Source organism: Palaemon carinicauda, chromosome 2, assembly GCF_036898095.1.
Source record: "Palaemon carinicauda isolate YSFRI2023 chromosome 2, ASM3689809v2, whole genome shotgun sequence".
In the NCBI taxonomy this organism is placed as follows: Eukaryota; Metazoa; Arthropoda; class Malacostraca; order Decapoda; family Palaemonidae; genus Palaemon; species Palaemon carinicauda.
In genome coordinates this window covers 33,122,545-33,147,544 of record NC_090726.1, presented here as the reverse complement: position 1 = coordinate 33,147,544, position 25,000 = coordinate 33,122,545, and the positions used below count along the sequence as shown (strand labels likewise).

At 34.7% G+C, this 25,000-nt stretch overlaps 1 protein-coding gene across 1 annotated transcript in view; it reads left to right on the top strand.

Moving 5' to 3' along the window:
- LOC137623726 (17-beta-hydroxysteroid dehydrogenase type 6-like) overlaps positions 1–25,000 on the top strand; it is a 61,141-nt gene that overhangs the window by 11,661 nt on the left and 24,480 nt on the right. Inside the window, exon 2 of the mRNA XM_068354552.1 lies at positions 17,249–17,601. Coding sequence (XP_068210653.1) covers positions 17,397–17,601 — 205 coding nt within the window. The 5' untranslated portion in view covers positions 17,249–17,396. The remainder of the gene's footprint in view (positions 1–17,248; positions 17,602–25,000) is intronic.

Genomic DNA, 25,000 nt, shown 5'->3' with positions numbered 1-25,000 from the left:
ATATATATATAGCCAGATCTACAGTTTGAAGCACAGAAAATTTCCAAGTTGGAGTAGGGCTACATCAGGGATCTGCCCTAAGCCCACTCCTGTTTAACATCGTCTTGGATGTGTTAACAGAGGATGTCAGGGAGGAGCCACCATGGTGTCTGCTCTATGCAGATGATATAGTCTTGGTAGCCGAGAACAGGGAAGAACTGGAGGGGAAACTAGAAAGATGGAGATATGCCTTGGAGAGTAGAGGTTTAAGAATAAGCAGGAAGAAGACAGAGTATATGACAACCGAGATGGATGGCGACCAGCAAACGACAATCAAATTAGGCGGAGGAAACATCAAAAGGGTTCATAAATTCAAGTACCTTGGTTCAGTGATCGACAATGGGAGGAACATGGAAGAGGAAATTAACAACCGGATTCAGTGTGGTTGGAACAACTGGAGGAGGGTGTCTGGTATCATATGTGATAGGAAAGTCCCTATAAGATTGAAGGGCAGAGTGCACAAGGCAGTGGTCAGACCAGCAATGACATATGGATTGGAAGCAGCACCCCTAAAGAAAACAGAGGGTAGAAAGTTGAACGTAACCGAGATGAGGATGCTTAGGTGGATGAGTGGAGTAACCAAAAAGGACAGGGTTAGAAATGAACATATTAGGGGTACAGTAAAAGTCACTGAGGCATCAAAGAAAGTGCAAGAGGCAAGGTTAAGATGGTATGGCCACCTGATGAGAAGAGAAGGACAACACATGGCAAGAGAAGTGATGGACGTGGAGGTGGATGGAACACGAAGGAGAGGAAGACCTAAGACCAGGTGGAGAGATTGCATTAGAGATGATATGAGGGAGAAGGGAGTATGGGAGGAAATGACACAGGACAGAGGGAGATGGAAGAGACTCATTAGAAACGGCGACCCCGAATAGGGATAAAGCTGGGAAGAAGAAGAAGATATATAGCCAGACATTTTCTTTTTATTAGAGGAAATTTACAGAAATAGGTTAAAACCAAAATGAAATAAATCACACAACGACTATTTAAAAGCGATTAAGGGCATTACCGTGTAACCACCATTTATATTTCTTAAAGAGAGATTTTTTAACGTCTGTGTCTATTACTTATTTAATTGCATACCTCCGCCACTTCCCTAAACATATTTGCACTAGAGAACTTTCGCATACAAATTGGAATGGAGAGAATATTTAGGGGTTCGAACCTAGCTATGCCATTTTAGTTGTATCTGGAGCCAGTGCAATGTTCGTTCAGATATTAAAATGTTGAATGAAGGAAGATTGTAACGATGTGATGAACCTAACATTAAAGGTTAAAACTAAATACCTACATGCCTATATGTTAATTTACTAATTAAAATTTCAAACATCAAAATCTAATTTAAAATTCCAGCAGAAAAAAAAAATAAGCAAATACTGATAGGCAACCTCGTCATGCAAGGACCTCATTTACATAAAAGTGAAACCCAAATTGAAACCCCCCCAAAAATTAAATGAACAAAAAAAACTTGGTCCGTCTCCAACAAATAATTCGAGAGATTAAGGGATAATGACTGAGTAATCAGACAACGGATAAGAAAAGCAAGACCTTCCTTCGCAAATCTTCATGGTTACGGATATTGAAGAAAAAGCGAAGGACATTCTAGAAATGATAAGGGGGAAGTATAATATTCGATTTTGTCTTCTGTGCACCATTCTGATCTTAACAGGTTTTACGTTAATTTTTTTCGGAGGAGTGCATCTTTGAATTAAGTATTTTGTATAACCTTTTACGTGTTATTCTCTCTCTCTCTCTCTCTCTCTCTCTCTCTCTCTCTCTCTCTCTCTCTCTCTCTCTCTCTCTCTCTCTCTCTCTCTCTCTGTCAAAAAGAAAATCACCATTTGATGTCTTCCATGAGATATATTACATTAAAGAGAAGATTCCTGTCCCCTAGCCCTAGGTCAAATCAAGCCCAGTACCTCCTCCTACCAAAGGAACATTTTCGTAATACAAACCTTAATTTCTTCAACACAAGATCGGTAGCCAATAGGCAGCAATGGAAAGAGTAGTCGCATTTTTTAGTAGTAATAGTGGGAGCATCTGCTTGTGGATATCTTTAAGAAACAACAGAATTTCTAAGCAAATAACAGTAGCGTCATGACCATTCTCTCAAGATGTACTGACTAAAATCATTCCAATAGTTTCCCAATGTCCAAAACGTGTTACGAGCCAAACGTGAGAAGATGAACGATACCAAATATATAGTATTTTTCATAATTATTACAATATGGGCCAAGGACATAACATACAGATCAGGTTGCCAGAAAGCGACACTCGAAGCCTGGCATAATTTGTAAACACGAAAGTGAGTTTTGTAAAGTAGACCGTATTGCCCTAAGGGTTCAGTGGTGTGTGTATGCGTGGGGGGGGGGGGGGGGGGGGGGGAGGTCTTCCAAGCCATTGGCTGTCCTTAAGTAGATCAAGGTTGAACATCCGTCAGTTTCATCTCGGGATTAGGAACAGGCTGAAAAGCCGAGCTGTGACAGGCGTACAACTGGACGGAAAAGTAAACATGTGGGATGGCGAAGGTTATTATTATTATTATTATTATTATTATTATTATTATTATTATTAAGTGCTAAGCTACAACCCTAGTTGGAAAAGCAGGATGCTATAAGCCCAGGGGCCCCAACAGGGAAAATAGCCCAGTGAGGAAAGGAAACAAGGAAAAATAAAATATTTTAAGAATAGTAACAACATTAAGATAAATATTTCCTATATAAACTATAAAAACTTTACCAAAACCAGAGGAAGAGAAACTAGATAGAACAGTGTGCCCGAGTGTACCCTCAAACAAGAGAACTATAATCCAAGACAGTGGAAGACCATGGTACAGAGGCTATGGTATTACCCAAGACTAGAAAACAATGGTTTGATTTTGGAGTGTCCTCCTAGAAGAGCTGCTTACCATAGCTAAAGAGTCTCTTCTACCCTTACCAAGAGGAAAGTAGCCACTGAACAATTAAAGTGCAGTAGTTAATCCCTTGGGTGAAGAAGAATTGTTTGGTAATCTCACTGTTGTCAGGTGTATGAGGACAGACAGGGGAGAATAAGTAAAGACTATGCCAGACTATTCGGTGTATGTGTAGGCAAGGGGAAAAACCGTAACCAGAGAGAAGGATCCAATGTAGTACTGTCTGGCCAGTCAAAGGACCCCCTAACTCTCTAGCGGTAGTATCTCAACGGGCGGATGGTGCCTTGGCCAACCTACTACCTGTGTGGAAATCGTGTTATACATTAATAGTGGGGGCAATTTTAACGAACCGAATGTGATAATAGAGATATTGGTTGAAGATCGATTGATTGATTGATTGATTGATTTGGGTTGAATGGCATAACACTTATGATGGATAATAGGGTTTTATGGCTTGTACCGAGAGGAATTGCTCAGAATTTTTGAAAAAGAAAAGTATATAAAAATAAGGATTATCAATAATACTTTGACATGATACTCACAAGGCGAGAAATATTCTTATCAATAAAAAGCAACGTTTCAGCTCTCCTATTCTACCTTCATAGTAAATAAATAAATGAAGAAAGGAATCCTAATCGAAATTTAATATTCAAAGTTGGATTATATTTCTTTCAACAACACATGGATATATTCAAGAGTTCATTCAGAATTTACAAAGGCTTAAAATATCGTAATACACTAAAGGATAGAGTGATGAGGTCAGCTAAATGATAAATGCATTCACAAGTGTTTGGGAAGGTTGGATAGTCTGCTTTCGTGGATCATTCCTCGTCAGGGAAAATTTATGTACAGTAGGACACATGTTTCTGGCACACGTCGCTTTGAGGAAGTGCACTTTATCACACTATTACTGAGCGGAGAGTTCCTGTACTGTGACGGTGCCGAGAGAGGGTTGTGAACTCAAAGGCAGGATGCAATCAACTTAGTTGTTTATTAAGGAACACTCTCCTTTATATACAAAACCTTAAGTCAACAGGACATAACAAGTTCGAGAGACAGACAATGTTACAGAGCAAAACCGGAGACATGATCATTCAGGTTCTTTTTAGTGCGAGGGAAGAGCGCAGATACAAGCATAATATATACAAAATAATTATGTACAATTGTGTGACACACGGTTGGTACAGTACTTAGCTCCGCCCACTACTTCAGCCATCTCTCCCTACACTATCTGCTTGGTTACTCACCGTGAAGTAAAGGTGTGATAGTATGCACTCCCTCAGAACGAGGTGTACAGGGAATGCCTATGTCCAACTGTACACCTTCAATGAAAATCTAGAATCGAATTGTCTAAAGTTTGCCCAGACATTTTAACCATAAGTTAATGATGTTACATTTATATTTAGAGACTTGATAAACTTTACATCAAAGTCTTTGTCCTTTGAATGGCCAGATTGAATTGGGATTGATTGACCTGTAGAATTTGGATCACATGTTCAAGAGGTTGAACAGCAAGATGAAAGATATTAAATAGGAATGGAGGTACATCACAAGGCTAAAGAGTATGTGAAGCTATAGCTAGCTCGAATAAATGTTGAGAAGATCCTTTAGTAATGTCTACAGTACACCTCGTGAAGTGCACTGTAAGGTGAGACTCCAAACTTCTTACCTTACTTGATACCAAATCTATCAAGTCTTGTTTAGAGTCCTTTAATCTTAAGACGTTTTCAGACAACGTTTACGTGTGGTTATTTCTTGACATTTCTTGAGATTTTTTTCATTGTGATTATATATAAATCAATTCTTTCCTTCTTCACAAAGAAAACCTGAAGGACGTTTGAATAATTGCAAGTTTTCATAGTCTCTTATATGAGCCTTTTTGCAATAATAATCCATTTTTTTTTTTTTTTTTCAAATTGCTGAAAAATCATTGAATAGACAAACTGGGACATTGTGTACAAATATTCGATGAGACGTTAATGAATACTATAGTTAAAGAATGAATGAACTTTTTCCTGTTGTTTCTATAACAAACCAACAACAGGAAGAAGGAAAAGGAAAAGTAACACGTAGAACATCCGAAAATATTATTCTTGTTTATCGCCTTTGCTCCGCACTCGGGTTTCTACATCCTGTTGTTCTTATAATCCTGAAGCTTCCGTCTTAATATAAAAGTGTGGCTCAGGAATGAATCCTGTTATCTAACTGAGGATGTCACTCGATACTAAATGTAATAATAAGGAATAGAAATGTAATCTTTGCTATGTAATCTAATGGAATCTGAAAGGTAACTCGTGAATGGTTCGAAGATTTTACAAAGACATCGTCATGATTCTTTGATCGCCCCATTAAAGGTTTAAAGGTTTTAAAGGTCGCTCATGAATGGCAGAGGCAAGGAACAGTGACATTGCCCTAGCAATCAAGACAATGCCCTAGAGACTTACCATATATTATATGATCAGCGCCCAAGCCTCCTCTCCACCCAAGCTAGGACCAGGGAGGGCCAGGCAGTGGCTGCTGATGACTCAGCAGATAGACCTATAGGCTCCCCCCAAACCCCCCAACCTTAGCTCACAAGGATGGTAAGGTTCCAGACACTAATGGAACTAACGAGTCTGAGCGGGACTCGAACCCCCGACTGGTAAACACCAGGCAGAGACGTTACCAATCAAATAATCCTAATAAATAATAAATAATATGTGTATTTCATGGATACGGCTTACTTAGTGATGCATTTCATATATTTTCAATCAACAGTTATATAAAATAGTGAAATCAATAAACAGTTTGGGACAGTTTTTAATAAATGGTTCGTTTACTTGTTATTTGTGGTCATTCCAAGATGTTAGCTCAAGAATGATAGTTTTGTAACAAGAGATAGTTATAAATACGTTTTTAATCAATTTGAGATCATTTTTATAAATGGTATGCTTATTTGATCTGCGTTAATTTGTATATGTTACCTCAATAATGATACGCTTCTAATAAGAGTTATTTACTAGTACGTCTTCTTATCTTTTATGGAATAAAGACGAAAGAAGATATTTCAAATATATATATATATATATATATATACATATATATACATATATATATACTGTATATATATAATATAATATATATACATATATATGTATATATATATATATATATATATATATAATCCAAAAGAAATTATTTTATTACACACAACACACACACACCTACACAAGTATTTCTTCTCCCTGATAGGTATCGTCATCAATATGACCTTAATAATCAATATCAACTGTTTTAATAGAGGCCAATGAAGCCGATGTTCTCATCCCGCAAGAGAGAGAGAGAAAAAAGATTCAATAGACAATTGCTAGATCATGAGTCATTACTTTTCATTCCCACAGTCATTAATCGTTTGGTATGTCATGCCCCAGCCCCTACACCCCCCATTCCCCCCCACAAAAAAAAAATATGATTATCACCGGAACCGAAGTGATGAAAGACGGGATGTGAGTTTGTTTTTTAATATTCATCAAGTTTATGGATCAAGGAATGATTGTCAATATAACATAATATTAATGATTAAAGATATCAAATTTATTCTAAATCTTTAACTATCTTTCTTCTAACGTTAACTTTATTAAAAGGTGTAAGTAGGACCTAACATAGTATTTTGTATTATTATTATTATTATTATTACTTGCTAAGTTACAACCCTAGTTGGAAAAGCAGGATGCTATAAGCCCAGGGGACCCCAATACGGAAAATAGCCCAGTGAGGAAAGGGAACAAGGAAAAATATAATATTTCAAGAACAGAAACAACATTAAAATAAATATTTTCTATATAAACTATAAAAACTTTAACAAAACAAGGGGAAGAGAAATTAGATAGAATAGTGTACCCGAGTGTGTACCCCCAAGCAAGAGAACTCTAACCAAAGACAGAAGAAGACTTGTAACATGAGCCAAGCAATGCATAGCCGGGACGCAAGCAGCAGGCAAGGAGTGTGAAATGAACATCTGTAAGTTTATCAGCTGCAAATACGAATTATCGCAAAGTTCTTCTAATCACCTGAAAATTGCCCACCTGTACCATCTCAGCTGATTAAATATGAGAGGCTGACGGATTTACCACGGTAGCCTTAACGTTATCATCACTGATCAATATACAGTGATTATGCTATTAAAACGTTGCTTTTATCAAAGAACATACATACATACATATAACATACATACATACATACATAGAGAGGAAAGATATAAAATTCTGGTACCCGCCCCCCCTTAAAAAAGGTTGAGAAGCATAAGAAAAATATGTATGCATCTACTAACACATACACACACACACACACATATATATATATACACACATATATATATATATATGTATATGGATATATATACATACATACATATATATATAATATAATATATATATATATATAAATATATATATATATATATATACTATATATATATATGTGTGTGTGTATGTATATATATATATATATATATATAATATATATATATATATATATATATATATATATATAATCAAATTTCCTTACGTTAAATTATATATCATTAGTATTCCTTGGAGGTATCGAGAAAGAGAGAGATGGAGAGAGAGACATTCTGCCCGCCAATAAATACATCACTGTCAACAGTAAGCCTCCTAAACCTAACGAGAGCAGCGTCCCCTGAATAACAAAAAAGGATCTCTCTTAATCCTTGTTCCAAGTGGCGTATATCCTGTGTAACTAATCTGTTTGTCTAAAGCGGGGTCTACACTGTCGAACCTGGTTGTCGAACCCGGTTGTCGAACATGTGCACTGAGACGATGTTTTATTACTGTAACTTGATCTGTTTGCTGTAATCGAGATTATTCACTGTAACGTTGATTAATAATTCATTCTATCTATTTACTATGGCAATGGTCCTCCACTGTCTTAGGGTAGAGTTCTCTTGCTTGAGGGTACACTTGGGAACACTATTCTATCTTATTTCTCTTCCTCTTGTTTGTATTGAAGTTTTTATAGTTTATATATGAAAGATCAATTTCAATGCTGTTATTGTTCTTGAAATATTTCCATTTAGTTGCTCAATATTTCTCTTGTAGTTTATTTATTTCCTTCTTTCCTGTCCTCACTGGGCTATCTTCCCTGTTGGAGTCCTTGGGCTTATAGCATCCTGCTTTTCCAACTGGGGGGGTTGCAGCTTAGCTATTAATAATAATAATAATAATAATAATAATAAATGGATGTTCACTGTAACCCTTTCTATTTACTGTCCCCATTTTTTGTGTCTTTTTGCTATATTCTGAACTGATCACTGTAAAAACGTTGCTTTACTGTAGACACAGTCTATTAATGAAACCCTGGGTTTTTAACTATAACATTCAATGGCAAATAGAAGAACACTGGTCAACACAGATTGTAACTGACACCGCATACAGTCCTCCACCAACAAGAACATCCATCAGCTGTTCCGGATAAGGAGTTAAAGGATACCTCAGTGCTATCAGCACATCGGCAAACCATCTCTCTCTCTCTCTCTCTCTCTCTCTCTCTCTCTCTCCTCTCTCTCTCTCTCTCTCTCTCTCTCTCGTAATACAAGAGCATTTCACATAAGCAACGTAGTGGATTTCTTACTCCCATTGGGCCCAGGAGGTAATTTATAATGCCGGGTGGTCCAACACCAAACATAATGATGATAAAGATTAATATAAAAAAAATATACGTAAGGTTAGAAGTTGAGATATCTAGTCCTGGTGATGACATGCTCTTTTGTCCGGTTTATTCAATTCACATAGTTTAAATCATCCGAAGCTTTTACAAAGTGGACTAGCCATATTCAAAACCATGAAGAGATTTCAAGTTTTCGTACAAATAATTTTATGACGATTAATGTCTATTATAAATCGGTATGTAGGCCTTCCCAGGTTCCTCACAGATCTGGGGAGGCCTACATCCAACAAAGGACTTTTGAAGGCTGAAATGATGATGATGATGATAAATCGGTATAAATTAGCATTATTGAGATTGCATACGCCTGGGGTTAAACTGACCACTCAATTTCATGAATCGAAAATGAAACTTTTTGGGATGGAATATTATGGCGTTCTTCTACTACTACTACTACTACTACTACTACTATAATTTCTGTTCATTTACCTTGACAATAATTCTTTCAACATCAAAGTTAATAATTTAGTTATATTACAACAAAACCTATAACTGAACTAAATCAGCAGTAAATAACAGTAAATAAACACTAAACAACAAACATACAAATACAAAAATCAACATAATAAGTCAAAATTACTTAGTAACATGGAGAGCAGGACCTCGGTGCAAGGCCCCTTTGCTCTTCTCGAGTCAACTAAAGTACAAATAAACTTGACTTGTCTTGGGAATGAACAATTAATTTTCATCAACTAGACATCGCTGGTCATGATATTGTTTGGGCTTTGTGGGAGATAGCGTAAATATCTCTCTCTCTCTCTCTCTCTCTCTCCTCTCTCTCTCTCTCTCTCTCTCTCTCTCTCTCTCTCTCTCTCTCTCTCTCTTGTCTGTAACTTTATATATATATATATATATATATATATATATATATAAATATAATATATATATATATATATATATATATATATACATATACATAGTGTGTGTGTGTTGGCTTTTACCCATCTAGATATATATATATATATATATATATATATATATATATATATATGTGTGTGTGTGTGAATGTGTGTGTGTGTGTGTTTGTGTGTATATGTGTCCGGGTGTATGTGTTGCCTTTCCCCATATAGGTGGATATACTATATATACATATATAGATATAAATATATATATATATATATATATATATATATATATATATATATATAGTATATATATATATATATATATAACGTGAGTGGGTCAGTTTCCTCCAAAACGCGTGATCTTTTCAATTTGCAGTATTTTGAATATTTTAGTGCAAGTGCGTGTGTGAACTCTTACATTAATCTAGTAACCTTACACTCAATGTATTTTTATAATGCAGAGAAAACGAAGCCGGCGAGAAATGTGTCAATCAAGTATTCAAGGCGGCGACTTTGATATAGAACAACACACGACCGTAAATAAAAACAAAACCCTAATTTGACGCCATGTACTTCACTGCGCTTTTCATCAAGTCTGCTGAAGGCTTTCTTGAACATTCTTCCAAGTTTCGACATTCTTTTATTAATTATCTCGTTGTATCATTGTGTCCTGTCATTTAACCCAAGAGCGCCATGATGGCTTCATATCTGGCGGCGTCTGAGTCTTTTAATTGTGTAAGTTAATTGTCACTTTGTAGTTGGTTTAACTGCTTCATGCGAGTTAGCGACTACGCAAGGACTTCCTTAAAAGGATATTGCCTCATTTAGAAGGACATACGAGAGAGAGAGAGAGAGAGAGAGAGAGAGAGAGAGAGAGAGAGAGAGAGAGAGAGAGAGAAAGAGAGAGAGAGAGAGAGAGAGAGATGGGTACGATGATACTGAGTAACCCTTTCCAAAATTTACATTCTTCAAGGAAAAGCAAAACGCAAAAGCTATATGTAATTAATTTCATCGTAGAGATTTCATCCGAGCTTTCTGGTGCTATTGTAACTGTGCAAGTGTGTTGCAGCTTCACACTCCAGTAAATCGAAACTTTTGATTAGCCATACCGCTTTCTTAACACTGGGCAAATACTCATCACTCGATAAAACCTCATGAACTAATGAAAAAAATCGATTTCCATTACTAGGACACTGAGAAGTTGAGAGCACAGCCACCAACAAAATCTATAGAATGATCTAGAAATGATTGCAATACTTAATAAAATGTATTACATCTTTTTAAGGATTAAGACCGCTCATGAATGGCAGAGGCAAGGGACAGTGACGTTGCCCTTCCAAGTAGGACAATGCCCTAGACTCCTAGAGGCTGACCATATATACATATGGTCTATAATGATAATAATAATAACAATAATAATAATAATAGATTTTGGAAATGAGTTCAGCTATATTTTGGAAGGTATTTAAAGGGCCCCAGTCATCAATGATTATTTTAACTTCTCCACCCAAGCTAGGACCAGGGAGGGCCAGACAATGGCTGCTGATGACTCAGTAGATAGACCTGAAGGCTCTCTCAAACCCCCATCCTTAGCTCACAAGGATGGTGAGGTTGCAGCGACCAAAGGAACTAACGAGTTTTAGCGGGACTCAAACCCCTGTCTGGCGTTACACATGGGTTAGATCTTTCCACTCCACAAAGAAATTTCATCGGATTTCGTTTACTTTTGATTTATTAGTGTTCATTCCAAGCTTAGGTTCATAACAATAAAAACGACATTCGCAGAGCATTGTTCTTTAATGGCATGTTTTATGATGGGTAATAAACGGAAGGTAGTGTATTCGTAAATAACTAGATAAAAAAAGATACAAGATTATTTCTGTACAAAGAGAACGAAAGTTAATACACATACCTACTTACGTACATATATACGTTTATTCGTCCTAAACACACACACACCAAACCCCACACAACGTAAACATATACGTTCATTCGTCCTACACACACACACCAAACCCCACACAACGTAAACATATACGTTCATTCGTCCTAAACACACACACCAAACCCCACACAACGTAAACATATACGTTCATTCGTCCTAAACACACACACCAAACCCCACACAACGTAAACATATACGTTCATTCGTCCTAAACACACACACCAAACCCCACACAACGTAAACATATACGTTCATTCGTCCTAAACACACACACCAAACCCCACACAACGTAAACATATACGTTCATTCGTCCTAGACACAAACACACACACACACACACACACAATGAAGACAAATTATGTTTACATTCATCACCCAAAAAATAAAAAAATAAAAATTATAAAAAATAAGTAAGATGTTATTTGCATGTCTCGTACGAATGATAACATGAAGTCGAGGGTCTTCCCAAATTCACAGCGCAATTTTGACATTTCGTGCAACAGTGTTGAGCATGCAACTGAAATCATGCTTTGGCTACGTTTGTCAAACCAGAAACGAGATTCCTTTGTGAATTCCTATAATAATTTCTATATATCTGAGAAAGCAGCAATTGATTTTCCTGTCTTTTTATTTCTTTTTCAACTTTTCTTTCTTTCATTTTCCTTTGTCGTTAAAGTTTATCGTTCTTTTCTTTTATTTTTCCTAATATTACTTTTTCTTTAATAAGCTGATTTAGAATTCCTCTAATATTTCTTATAACAAGGTTCTTGATAAGAAATTAATTCATGGGTGGTAAAATCCACAATTATATGCGTTGTATATCTAAAAATAGCAGGAGCTTTGGCACTTTTTTTCAAAGTGCCTCTTCAGCTGAAGAATAAAAAAGTTGTACAATGTTCAAAAGGTAAATTAATAACAAATGACAATTACAGGATAAAAGTAATTAAACCAAGGTAGTTGTTGAAGTTGAAACATCAGATTAATTGTTTAATTAGTTTACCTTTTAAACATAGTAAAACTTTAATTCTTCGCTGAAGAGGCATTTTGGAAAAAGTGCGAAACTCCTGCTATTTTTAAATATACAACGCATATAAGTGTGGATTTTAATGCCCAACATTAACAGACACGGCATGGTATTTTATCCAAGTTAAATTAATTCATGTTATAAAATCGACAATATAGATTTTATAACATAATGAAATCTTGCACATCAGAATAAGTCTTTAGTGTTTTCTTTCGAGATTTTACACAATGAAATAGAATAATAATTGAGAATGAGAATGACCTCCTAAATGTCAGATTTCTTCAAGCTTCGAGATGCCAGAGAAGAAAAACTAGCCTCTCTCTCTGTCTCTGTCTCTCTCTCTCTCTCTCTCTCTCTCTCTCTCTCTCTCTCTCTCTCTCTCTCTCTCTCTCTCTCCGCACACCCAGATAGGTTGATAAGTCTTAGTCTAGTCAGTTAACCTGTCAATATATATCTTTCATTTCTGGTATAAGTTACGGTTTAGACAAAGTAATCAGCAATCCAAGATGGGACAACCAAAATCTCTCTCTCTCTCTCTCTCTCTCTCTCTCTCTCTCTCTCTCTCTCTCTCTCTCTCTCTCTTAGTCTAGTCAGTTAACCTATCAATATATATCTTTCATTTCTTGTATAAGTTAGGGTTTAGACAAAGTAATCAGCAATCCAAGATGGGACAACCACCAAAATCTCTCTCTCTCTCTCTCTCTCTCTCTCTCTCTCTCTCTCTCTCTCTCTCTCTCATTCTCGCAGATAACTGAGAAGACAAAGTTACTTTAAATAATCTAACCTGTTGACCCGTATATCTGTCTATCGGTCTATCCCCCCTCTTTCTCAATTGCTCCAAATACAGATAAACCTGCTTGTAAGAATTCGCCAAGCAGATATGCAATTTCTTCCTTTTTTCTTGTACTAGGGCGTGTCCGGATTAACTTTCGCATACTCCTTTAAGGAAAGACGAAATCGAATAGCTTCTAGCCAGTCTAGCGATTCGTAAATTAGAATCTATTGGTCGTAAATAATAAACAAAAGCTTAGAGGATTTTTCGCTTTTTTCCTTTCGTTTCTTGCGTAACCAAGAACATTAGGTCAAGGTATTGCAAGTATCACCTTTTTCTTGTCATGTCTGGTACAGCTTAGAGTTTTTGTGTTTCTCTCTCTCTCTCCTCTCTCTCTCTCTCTCTCTCTCTCTCTCTCTCTCTCTCTCTCTCAAAGCAACCTCTGACATTCAAAGTCAATGATCTGTGGATCATTTAAATACGCTGAAAATTCAAAAGATAGGAAAGTTTTACCTTGGAGAGAGAGAGAGAGAGAGAGAAGAGAGAGAGAGAGAGAGAGAGAGAGAGAGAGAGAGAGAGAGAGAGAGAGAGCTGTAGTTCACCACCCAACAGAATAACACAGAAAAACAGATGCTATCATTAAAGTAGACAGATACCAGAAAGAATCGCCTGTCACTCAAGCATCAAAATAACAGAGTTACAATGTTACCAAGACAAAGAAACAGATGAACGAAAAAGTTATGGTCTATGTCAGACGTCAAAACAGTAAATTGCTTCCTTGTTATTATTATTATTATTATTATTATTATTAGCCAAGCTACAACCCTAGTTGGAAAAGCAAGATGCTATAAGCCCAAGGGCTCCAACAGGGGAAAATAGCCCAGTGAGGAAAGGAAATAAGGAAATATATAAATTATGAGAATAAATTAACAATATATCATTCTAAAAACAGTAACAGCGTCAAAACAGATATGTCCTATACAGTATAAACTATTAACAACGTCAAAAACAGATATGTCAAATATAACAAAACAACAAATAAACAAATAATAATCAGTTATAATTAAACAGGAAAGATTTTTTCAAATTCTATTTTTCTCGAATGAACTAAATCATATAAGATTACTTTGAATATTCTTATACACTGATAATTAACTCAGTCTTCAATTTCCTAATGGAAGCAATCTCGCCAGCATGACCCTTCCAAAATTACACTGTCCTGTTACGGATTTTCTCGTGGCGTGACATAACGCCGGTCGTAAAGGGTCTGGTGGTCGTAGCTTTTCGTGTCCTGTAGGTCGTAATCCGTGAAAGAAATTACAGCTATTTTCTTTCTTGCGTTTCTTCTGTTTTTTTATTCGAATCTTTAATTTACCTTTTTCGGTCTACTACTTTTTTATTTTATGGTTTTGTTACTTTTTTATCTTATTGTGTTTTCGTTAGTATTTTATCATTTTAAATTCTTTCGAGTCGTGGCTGGCTATTGAGAGAGAGAGAGAGAGAGAGAGAGAGAGAGAGAGAGAGAGAGAATAACTTGAAGATAGGTTTCACCTTTCTATATATATATACATATATATAGACAGAGAGAGAGAGAGACAATTACCTGTAGATCGGTTTCACCTTTCTGGAGAGAGAGAGAGAGAGAGAGAGAGAGAGAGAGAGAGAGAGAGAGAGAGAGAGAGAGAGAGAGAGAGAGAGAATAACTTGAAGATAGGTTTCACCTTTCTATATATATATATACATATATATAGACAGAGAGAGGGAGAGAGACAATTACCTGTAGATCGGTTTCACCTTTCTGGAGAGAGAGAGAGAGAGAGAGAGAGAGAGAGAGAGAGAGAGAGAGAGAGAGAGAGAGAAGGAGGATTATATTACGATTTTCCTTGCAAATACCTTTCCATTTTCGCGGCTTTGTTGTTACCCGGCAGGTCATGACTTGTTCTTTGCTTCTTTTGTTTTTACAACAAGCACATTTTATTACAACTGAGTTTTTCCTTTTTCTAAATGTATTTTTCTTTGTTTTTTTATTGAATTTATCATTTACACTTTACAAAATATCTATTGAAATACACATATTTCACCAATTTCATTAATACACACGTAATATGTAAAATACTTATAATCTATAGATTAAAAAATATATATCCCTTTTAATATACTAATTTCATCAAGTCCCTAAAATATAACATATTCCATAAAATATTCCTTAATATGTACGCATTTCATAAAACATCTCTTAAAAATACGTTTCTTGTTTTCACTTCAACTAATAACTTGTATTTTTTTTATTTTTTAAATAAGATTGAGACAATATTTAACAAAACCTTGTAAACCGTGTAGTATCCATACACATTCAATTCCCCTTAAAAAGTACTTATCCAAAAAAAAAAATTGTGAAAAAAAAATTTAAAAAACAAAACAGGAAAAAAATAAAAACTTCGCAAACCAATTTCGAGAAAGATTGGCTCAGAATGTAATTTTTCTCGTTTTTTTTACATATGTTCTGGAAAATATAAATAAGTTTTCATATAATACACAAATGTTTAATTAGATGACTCATCATATTTGAAAGCATAAGAAGCCTTACTGAGACGCTGGTCTCTTCATATGCAAATGATGAATATGAAAGTGTGAGCTTAATCTGATTTACTGTCCGGAATATTTTCTGGCGTCTAGGAGTTTAATTATTATTATTATTATTATTATTATTATTATTATTATTGTTGTTGTTGTTGTTGTTGTTGTTGTTGTTGTTGTTGTTGTTGTTGTTGTTGTTGTTGTTGTTGTTGTTACTAGCCAAGTTACAACCCCAGTAGGAAAAGCAAGATGCTGCTGCTTCTTCTTCTTCTTCTTCTTCTTCTTCTTCTTATTATTATTATTATTATTATTATTATTATTATTATTATTAGCAAAGTTATAACCCCAGTTGGAAGAGCAGGATGCTATGAGCCCAAGGGCTCCAACATAAAAAAATAGCCCAGTGAGGAAAGGAAATTAGGAAATAAATAAACTACATAAGAGGTACTGAATAATTAATATAAGATAATCTTATCTTACTTATTTAAAAAATTACATACTCGATAATGTATTCAAAGTGTAATGACTCTTATAATTACCTTTTCTCATAAAAATAAACAAAATACTATTCCATCCAGCAAGTTCACTAACCTGCAAAATCCTACGCTTGAGTAGCCTGTGTTGAAAGCCGGGTCACTCGGATTCAACCTTTCTGGGGTGACTAACGCTTTTATTTATTCGTTTATTATTTCTAAATTTTTTCTTAAGATATTTTTCTAACTTTTACTTTAATGATTCTCGTTAAACAGTTTTCATCTTTTTTTTTTTTTTTTTTGCAATTTCTTATCATTGTAGTGCAAAAAGCCATGACATTTTCTCCTCGTAGGTATGATCATTCAAATGGTTTAGTAAGAGAAAGTTCATGTGCCAAGAAATCCTCTTCATGAGAGAAGCTTTCTAATAACTATTATTAGTGAGCATTTATATCTATTGAAAATTCCTCATTTTTGCAATAGGTCCTCATCAAAATAAACTTAATGTATCAATTCCTCTTTTTCGAATTTTCACAACAGATTTTTTCCCGAATCCAGAAACTAAAATAAATGTAAGACCATAACAGTGGCAGCAAATGTTTTTATGTTGAACAGGTTGACAAGTCTTTTTATAGTTTATATGACATATCTGTTTTGATGTTTGTTACTGTTTTTAGAATAATTTATTATTAATTTTTTTCTCATCGTTTATTTATTTCCTTATTTCCTTTCTTCACCGAGCTATTTTTCCCTGTTGGAGCCCTCGGGCTTAGAGCATCTTGCTTTTCCAACTAAAGTTGTAGCTTGGCTAGTAATAATGATAATAATATTAATAATAATAATAATAATAATAATAATAATAATAATAATAATAATAATAATAATAATAATAATAATAATAATAATAATGTCAACGTTTTCATCTCTCGTTTCAGGCATCGAGGAACTGATGCGGCAAATCCACCAGCTGCCTTTTCACACCTGAGTAACTCCCGTTCACCCGAGAGAGCCAGGGGGAGCACAGACCCCCTCCAAGAAAGGAACTTGAGACGCCCTCCGATAGCCAGCCGCCCTTCCAAAACCATGGGCATGACATTATACCACATGGTGGGCGCTTGGATATTAGCCTGGGCCGCACTCATCATCGTCTCCCTGAGGTCATGGGCAGTGTCGTGGCTTGCCCTGGGCTTGATGGCCGCCCACTTAGCCGACTGGGTTTTGAAAGCTGCCCGGAATGCCATGCCGCGAAAAACGATCGACAGCAAAAACAAAGCGGTCTTCATCACAGGTGAGAGAGAGAGAGAGAGAGAGAGAGAGAGAGAGAGTGGTCTTCATAACAGATGAGAGAGAGAGAGAGAGAGAGAGAGAGAGAGAGAGAATGTTGCTAATTAAATGTTAATTTGGTATTCCATATTTTGCAATTTAGGCATTCCATGTTTAGAAATTTAGGCACTGCATATTTTGCAATTTAGGCATTCCATATTTTGGAATTTAGGAATTCCACGTTTAGGAATTTAGGGCATTCCGTATTTTGGAATTTAAGCAGTGTTCCACACTTGTTCCTTACCCAAAACTTCTGACCTAGATTGAGAGGTCAAAGATGTAAGGGATGAGTAAAATGTTTCAATGACATTTCATATGCATAGTAAGAGAATAAGTTTAAAAGAACATTCCGCGTTTTGATTTCTATATAATAACGTGAATAAAGTGTCCTTCAATCATTCAATTTCTCCCTTTTAAATATTCAGATTTCGTTTTCCAATGCCTGAGTTACTTATTTACTTATCAAATATTACTTTCCCTTTGAAGATAAGTATAAGACTGAATCGCATTTCAGTATAATTTTGTATTACATTTACAGCGAAGACAATGTAATTGCGTTTTGTACCGGCGTTTCAGACATATGTCTTGTTTATAAACCCATTTTACCATCACGTATATTTCGTCAACACCTCATCTTACGCCATCAAGATCACCCGACCATAAACATGATGATAACGTTGTTAGACGGGTTTAAATTTACGTTAATGCAACTAATCCAGAAGAGGAAAAGTCGTCAGAGTAAACAATTTCATCTTCCTTCAGTTATGAGATATGAGCAAATGAGTAACAATACCATCTTGGGGAAACTTACAAACTGTCTTGTAGATTATGTTAGAATGATAAGCAGCTACCTTTACATACACACTATATGAATATATGTATATGTATATATATATATATATATATATATCTTTGTACATAAGTATATACATATATATACAGCATACACAAATCTATATACATATGTATATATATATATATATATGTATATATATATATATATATATGTTATATATATATATATATATATGCGTGTGTAGAATCATGGATAGATTACATACCTAAATAAAATAGATATGCATATATATATATATATATATATACAGTATATAGTCGTGTGTTTATCCAGAAGGTAGAAAAAGAAGATTGAAAACTCAAAGATTGGCGTGGCATGAATTTCACGTGACGGAGAGGGACGAGGATCAGTTATTCATAAAAAATCAATAGATATGAAAGTGGCAGAACGGAGACCTGAAGAAAGGTCCATCGAATCGTAGAAAAGGGAAACAGAAGAAGATCTAGACTTTATGGCGCATTTGCACAGACTCACAGCGGTGCCCTTTTAGCTCGGAAAAAGTTTCCTGCTATCTGATTGGTTAGAATGATCATGTCCAACCAATCGGCGATCAGGAAACTGTTCCGAGCTAAAAGGGCACCCCGGAGAGTCGGTGCAAATCTGCCTCACTAAAAAGATTTGACTATAGTAGAACTTATTCCTCGCCTACCATTGTAAAAAGAATAGAGCTTACTTAGTAACGTTTATTTATGATGACGATGATGATGATGATGATGATGATGATGAGGGTGGTAACGATGAAGACATATTCATAATATATGCTAGACATCGCAAACAATATGATTAAAATCTCTTTATATCCAATTAAAATTAATCACGTAGATATTTTCGAAAAAAAAAAAATACATTTTTTAATTGTATCAATAAATACTGTACTACGCTTTAAGTCGAAAAGCAAATAAATGGTATAGTTAATGGTAATATTTTCCATCTTTTACCAATGAATACTGTACTACGGTTTAAGTCGAAAAGCAAATGGTATAGTTAGTGGTAATATTTTCCATCTTTTACAACTAGATATTTGTTTACCAAATATAGCCATGATGCCACATTACGATAAGAGCAGCGAATACAAAGGAGAAAGAGACAGAGAGATAAAAAGCGCACAGTCACGTCAATCTTCGTTTCATTATCCTAATGGAACTTAATACGCATTACTTAACATCCTTTTATAACGTGTACCCACCTACGTCGTTAAAACGATCGTACACTATCTGCGCATGCTCAGGGGATAGTGAGAGGGTAACCTTACCGACCTTATCTCGCCCCTAGAGAGAGAGAGAGAGAGAGAGAGAGAGAGAGAGAGTGGGGATGGGTGAGATCTGTCACTACATGAAACGTATAAATTGTGAATATACAATTTCACAGATTATCATTAATGGTAAAATGTCATCTTTTGTTAATATTTTGAGAAAAGTTTTAGACATAAATTTTGAATATACAATTTCACAGATTAGTCATTAGTGGTAAAATATCTTTTGTTAATATTTTGAGAAAAGTTTTAGAAACATATAAATTGTGAATATACAATTTCCCAGATTAATCATTAATGGTAAAATATCTTTTGTTAATATTTTGAGAAAAGTTTTAGAAACATAAATTTTGAATACACAATTTCACAGATTAATCATTAATGGTAAGATATCTTTTGTTAACATTTTGAGAAAAGTTTTAGAAACATAAATTGTGAATATACAATTTCACAGATTAATCATTAATGGTAAGGTATCTTTTGTTAACATTTTGAGAAAAGTTTTAGAAACATATGAATTGTGAATATACAATTTCACAGATTAATCATTAATGGTAAGATATCTTTTGTTAACATTTTGAGAAAAGTTTTAGAAACATATGAATTGTGAATATACAATTTCACAGATTAATCATTAATGGTAAGATATCTTTTGTTAACATTTTGAGAAAAGTTCAAGACATATAGATTTTGAATATACAATTTCACGGATTAATCAGAGGCAAAATATAGCCTCTTGTTAATATCTTGAGAAAAATCTTAGTTTTTAATTCAAGCTGCCAAAAATGGTGCATTTGTCGATCTATTAATTCGCCTCAGTAAGAATGTATCTCATAGGTTTTCGCAACAACAAATTTATTGATAAAATATCATTGTGATGCAAATCCAAATTCAAAGATAAAACATTTTCCTTAATTCGAAAAGTTTCGTTTCTTCAATAACAAATCGCGAAGGGCATTCCAATATCAAACCATTGTTCTTTAGTCTTGGGTGGGTAGGGCCATAGCCTCTGTACCATGGTCTTCCACTGTCTTGTGTTAGAGTTCTCTTGCTTGAGAGTATATTCGGGCACGCTGTTCTGTATTGTTTCTCTTCCTCTTGTTTTTTATAATTTATATAGGAAATATTTATTTCAATGTTGTTACTCTTCTTAAAAAATTTATTTTTCCTTGTTTCCTTTCCTCACCGGGCTATTTTCCATGTTGGAGCCCCTGGGTATATAGCCTCATGCTTTTCCAACTAGGGTTGTAGCTTAGCAGGTAATAATAATAATAATAATAATAATAATAATAATAATAATGCCTCAGTTATGGTCCCTCACTTCAGTAAAAGTAGAAAAACTTATTCTAACAATGTTAGGATTAACAAATAAATAGGAGACGAAAGCAAACATCCAAGCTAAGTTCCTAGGGCCATTTTTCATCCGTCAAGAAGCGTAACCAAAGTCGAAAGTTGGCTCAACATTTCCAAGATATACTGACACTTGCCCGGCCTTCTGAAGTGTTGGTATGAATTACTGCTATAAACAAGTGCAGTCTAATCTCTGGCTATTGTCTATATCTCCGTTGTTGTTGTTGTTGTTGTTGTTTTTCACTTTTTAAGAATAACAAACAGCCTTTTCCCTCTCTAAAACAATTATCAACCCGGAACAATGAAGATATATTTATACGATTAAAAAAGTAAGATAATTATCAGCACAGCGGTACGATAATCCCACAAGACCGCGAAAGGAAGTCGTTAGCATACGATAATCTAAAACATTCTCCTCCTCCTTCTTCTTCTTCCCCTTTTTACTTCCGTGAAAAGACCGAGGTCAGCCTTGACTCCCAAAGGGTCACAGCGGTATTCCCTTCAGGAAGAAGAGAATTTATATCCTCAAATGGCGACTGAAACCTACAGATGATCTCTGTCTATGAAGTTATCGTAGCTGGGATTTCCTGCATATATAATGGATGACGGGAAAACAAAGAGTTGAATTACAGTCCGTGGAAATAAAATTGAATATTCATTTTATTTTGAAACGAATAAGATTACATACGGGGAGTCGTATCGTGTGCAATACATCATTTATCATGGGGAACCTGATATCGGCGGGTGAAGCAAAGATAAGAAAATGGCGAGCCGGATAAGGGGAATTTCTAATCTTTATAAGGGATTTTGGATGTTCTTGTATCAGTGGGTAACTCGTTATGTACGTGATAAGCGTGATAAGGGATTATTTCCTTAAAACTTTAAGAAGGCATCTATTTCCGATAGGCTTTTTATTACGATTAATTCATAACATCGTTATAGAGTCGAAACGCACAAACAAACACACACACACAGATACACACACATGTATATATATATATATATATATATATATATATATTATATATATATAATATATATATATATATATATATATGTGTGTGTGTGTGTGTGTGTGTGTATAAAACCTTTCACGCAGATTAAATTTGCTTTATTGAGCAAAACAAAAAAATGCCAATTACTGATATCTTTTTGCGCTAATCTTAATGAACACTAATTCTAGGCAACTTCATTATGTTAGGTAAAACTCAACTTGACTACACAAGGAATTACAAGTTTCCAGTTATCGCTTCAAATTCCCAGAGATTCAGAACCAGGTCAAATCTACTTTTGATGACATTTGAATTTATAGTATATACTTTTTAACGCTGATATTATTTACAAACTATATGCCACAGGGCCTGGCGCTGGGCCCCAGGAGGGCATTCATCAAGATGAAATAAAGTAAATTGACAAGGAATTACAATAACGACTCAACTTCAGCTCAACAAATCATTGAAAACCTGACGTCATAACATTAATTATTCCTCCAGACGGGGGTTCGAGTCCCGGTCAGATTCGTTAGTGCTACTAGTGTCTGCAACCTTACCATCCTTGTGAGCTAAGGTTGGGGGGTTTGGGGGAGCCTATAGGTCTATCTGCAGAGTCATCAGCAGCCACTGCCTGGCCCTCCCTGGTCCTAGCTTGGGTGGAGAAGAGGCTTGGGCGCTGATTATATAATATATGGTCAGGCTCAAGGCATTGTCCTGATTGCTAGGGTAATATCACTGTCCCTTGCCTCTGCCATTCATGAGCGACCTTTAAACCTTCTGGAGCTTATTTTATTCAGTATAATGTTCTTAGCTATAATCTAAATATCTCTTCTTAACGTATTCCATTTATTATTATTAATATTATTATTATTATTATTATTATTATTATTATTATTATTAGATATTTTACTGTCTATTCCTCATTATTTTCATTCAGTTCGACATTATGACGCCTCTCAGAGATTTATTATATTTTTATGATACAAGTCGTGTTGATTAGTGCATATAATCCTACATATCCAATTAAGTTAATAATATAATCACGTAAACTATAGCATAATCTTACTAATCTTTAAATTGGGATAATTAAGGGATCTAATTTTGATTAGAATTACATTAAATTGGAGCAAGATTTGGTTTTTCCTTTAATTCAAAATGTTACGGATAACTGCTATGATAACCTACTTACACACACGCAGCTCTAGTCGAGACTAGTACTAACTGGAATTATGTATGAGAATAAGATTTTAATTACTGAAATTCCATCATTTTCCGGTAAACTAGTTTTGTCTAGGTAATACTTACTATATACCCCCTACATCTATTACGTCAAGTTTCAACTAGTTATGTTAAATTTGGGATTTACAAATAACTGGTATACTGTAAAGTATAAATGGTATGTTTTGCATAGTACTGTATATCATAAGCGATATATATGTATGTAGATATATTTGTGTATATATATATATATATATATATATATATATATATATATATATACTGTATATATATACAGTATATATATTTGTATATACATATATATATATATGTATATATATATACATATATATATATATATATGTTTTGCATAGTACTGTATATCATAATTGATATATATGTATGTGTGTATATATATATATATATATATATATATATATATATATATACATACATAGACATACATATAATATATAAAATATATACATATGTATATATACTATACATAAATACATACATATATACATACAAACCCACATATTTATATATATGTATATATATATATATATATATATATATATATATATATATATAGATAAATAGATAGATAGATAGATAGATAGTGTGTGTGTGTGCAGTCGTGTAAGACTTTTTAAATGCTGAATGCTATCCGGACATGTTATCTTTATTAAACAGAAAAAAATAATAACTATTCTAAAAAACATTTCCTATGAAAAAGGTCATCTCTCTGTTGTGTAGAAGCTAGGTACTTTTTATAATAGTGATTTTTTTCCTCTCTCTCTCTCTCTCTCTCTCTCTCTCTCTCTCTCTCTCTCTCTCTCTCTCTCTGTGAGTAAAGGATAACCTTCCGTCAAACGCTTCCACTGGTTTAATAATCAGAAGTCAACATACACTTACACATTCAAGTCACGTATAATTTATCAACAAAGTAAAGCTGGCACCCCGATGGTTTTTATGACTGTGTTTACAACGAGTAGCCCGTGTACTTGTAAACAGAAAGCTACGGAATCCCAACAGAATAATTATATCATTATTATTACTTGCTAAGCTACAACCCTAGTTGGAGTAAACAGGATGCTATATGCCCAAGGCCTCAAACGGGGATAAATATCCCAGTGAGGATTGGAAATAAAATAAGGATATAAATAAAACTATAGGAGAAGTAATGAACAATTAAAATATAATATTTTAAGAACAGTAACACCATTAAATCAGATATTTTTATCAGCTAATACTAACGTACATGGTACTGCCGCAAAATGCAAAGCCTTAATTCAAGATAAAAACACAATTTTTCTAGAGAGAGAGAGAGAGAGAGAGAGAGAGAGAGAGAGAGAGAGAGAGAGAGGGGTATCTTCAAGAGTTAAATCAGCCGTAGGGCAATCAGAACTTGACATATCTCACCTACGTAATAACAGGTTTGCTTGCCCATAACTACCTGCCACATTGTTTCTAAGAAACAAAACCCTTTGAAAAGACCTTTTGGCTTAACAAACTTCCTACTCCTTTGTGTACTCTAAGGACGCTCCATCGGTATTTTCTATTCGCACAATATTCCGAGAACTTTCGACCGAACCAAAAGTTTAGCTTCGTGGGTCAGATTCTTGCGGTCTTGATGGTTTCCTCTGATGGTAGTCATGATAACTTTGGCCTCAAGGAGACCCAGCGTACCAGA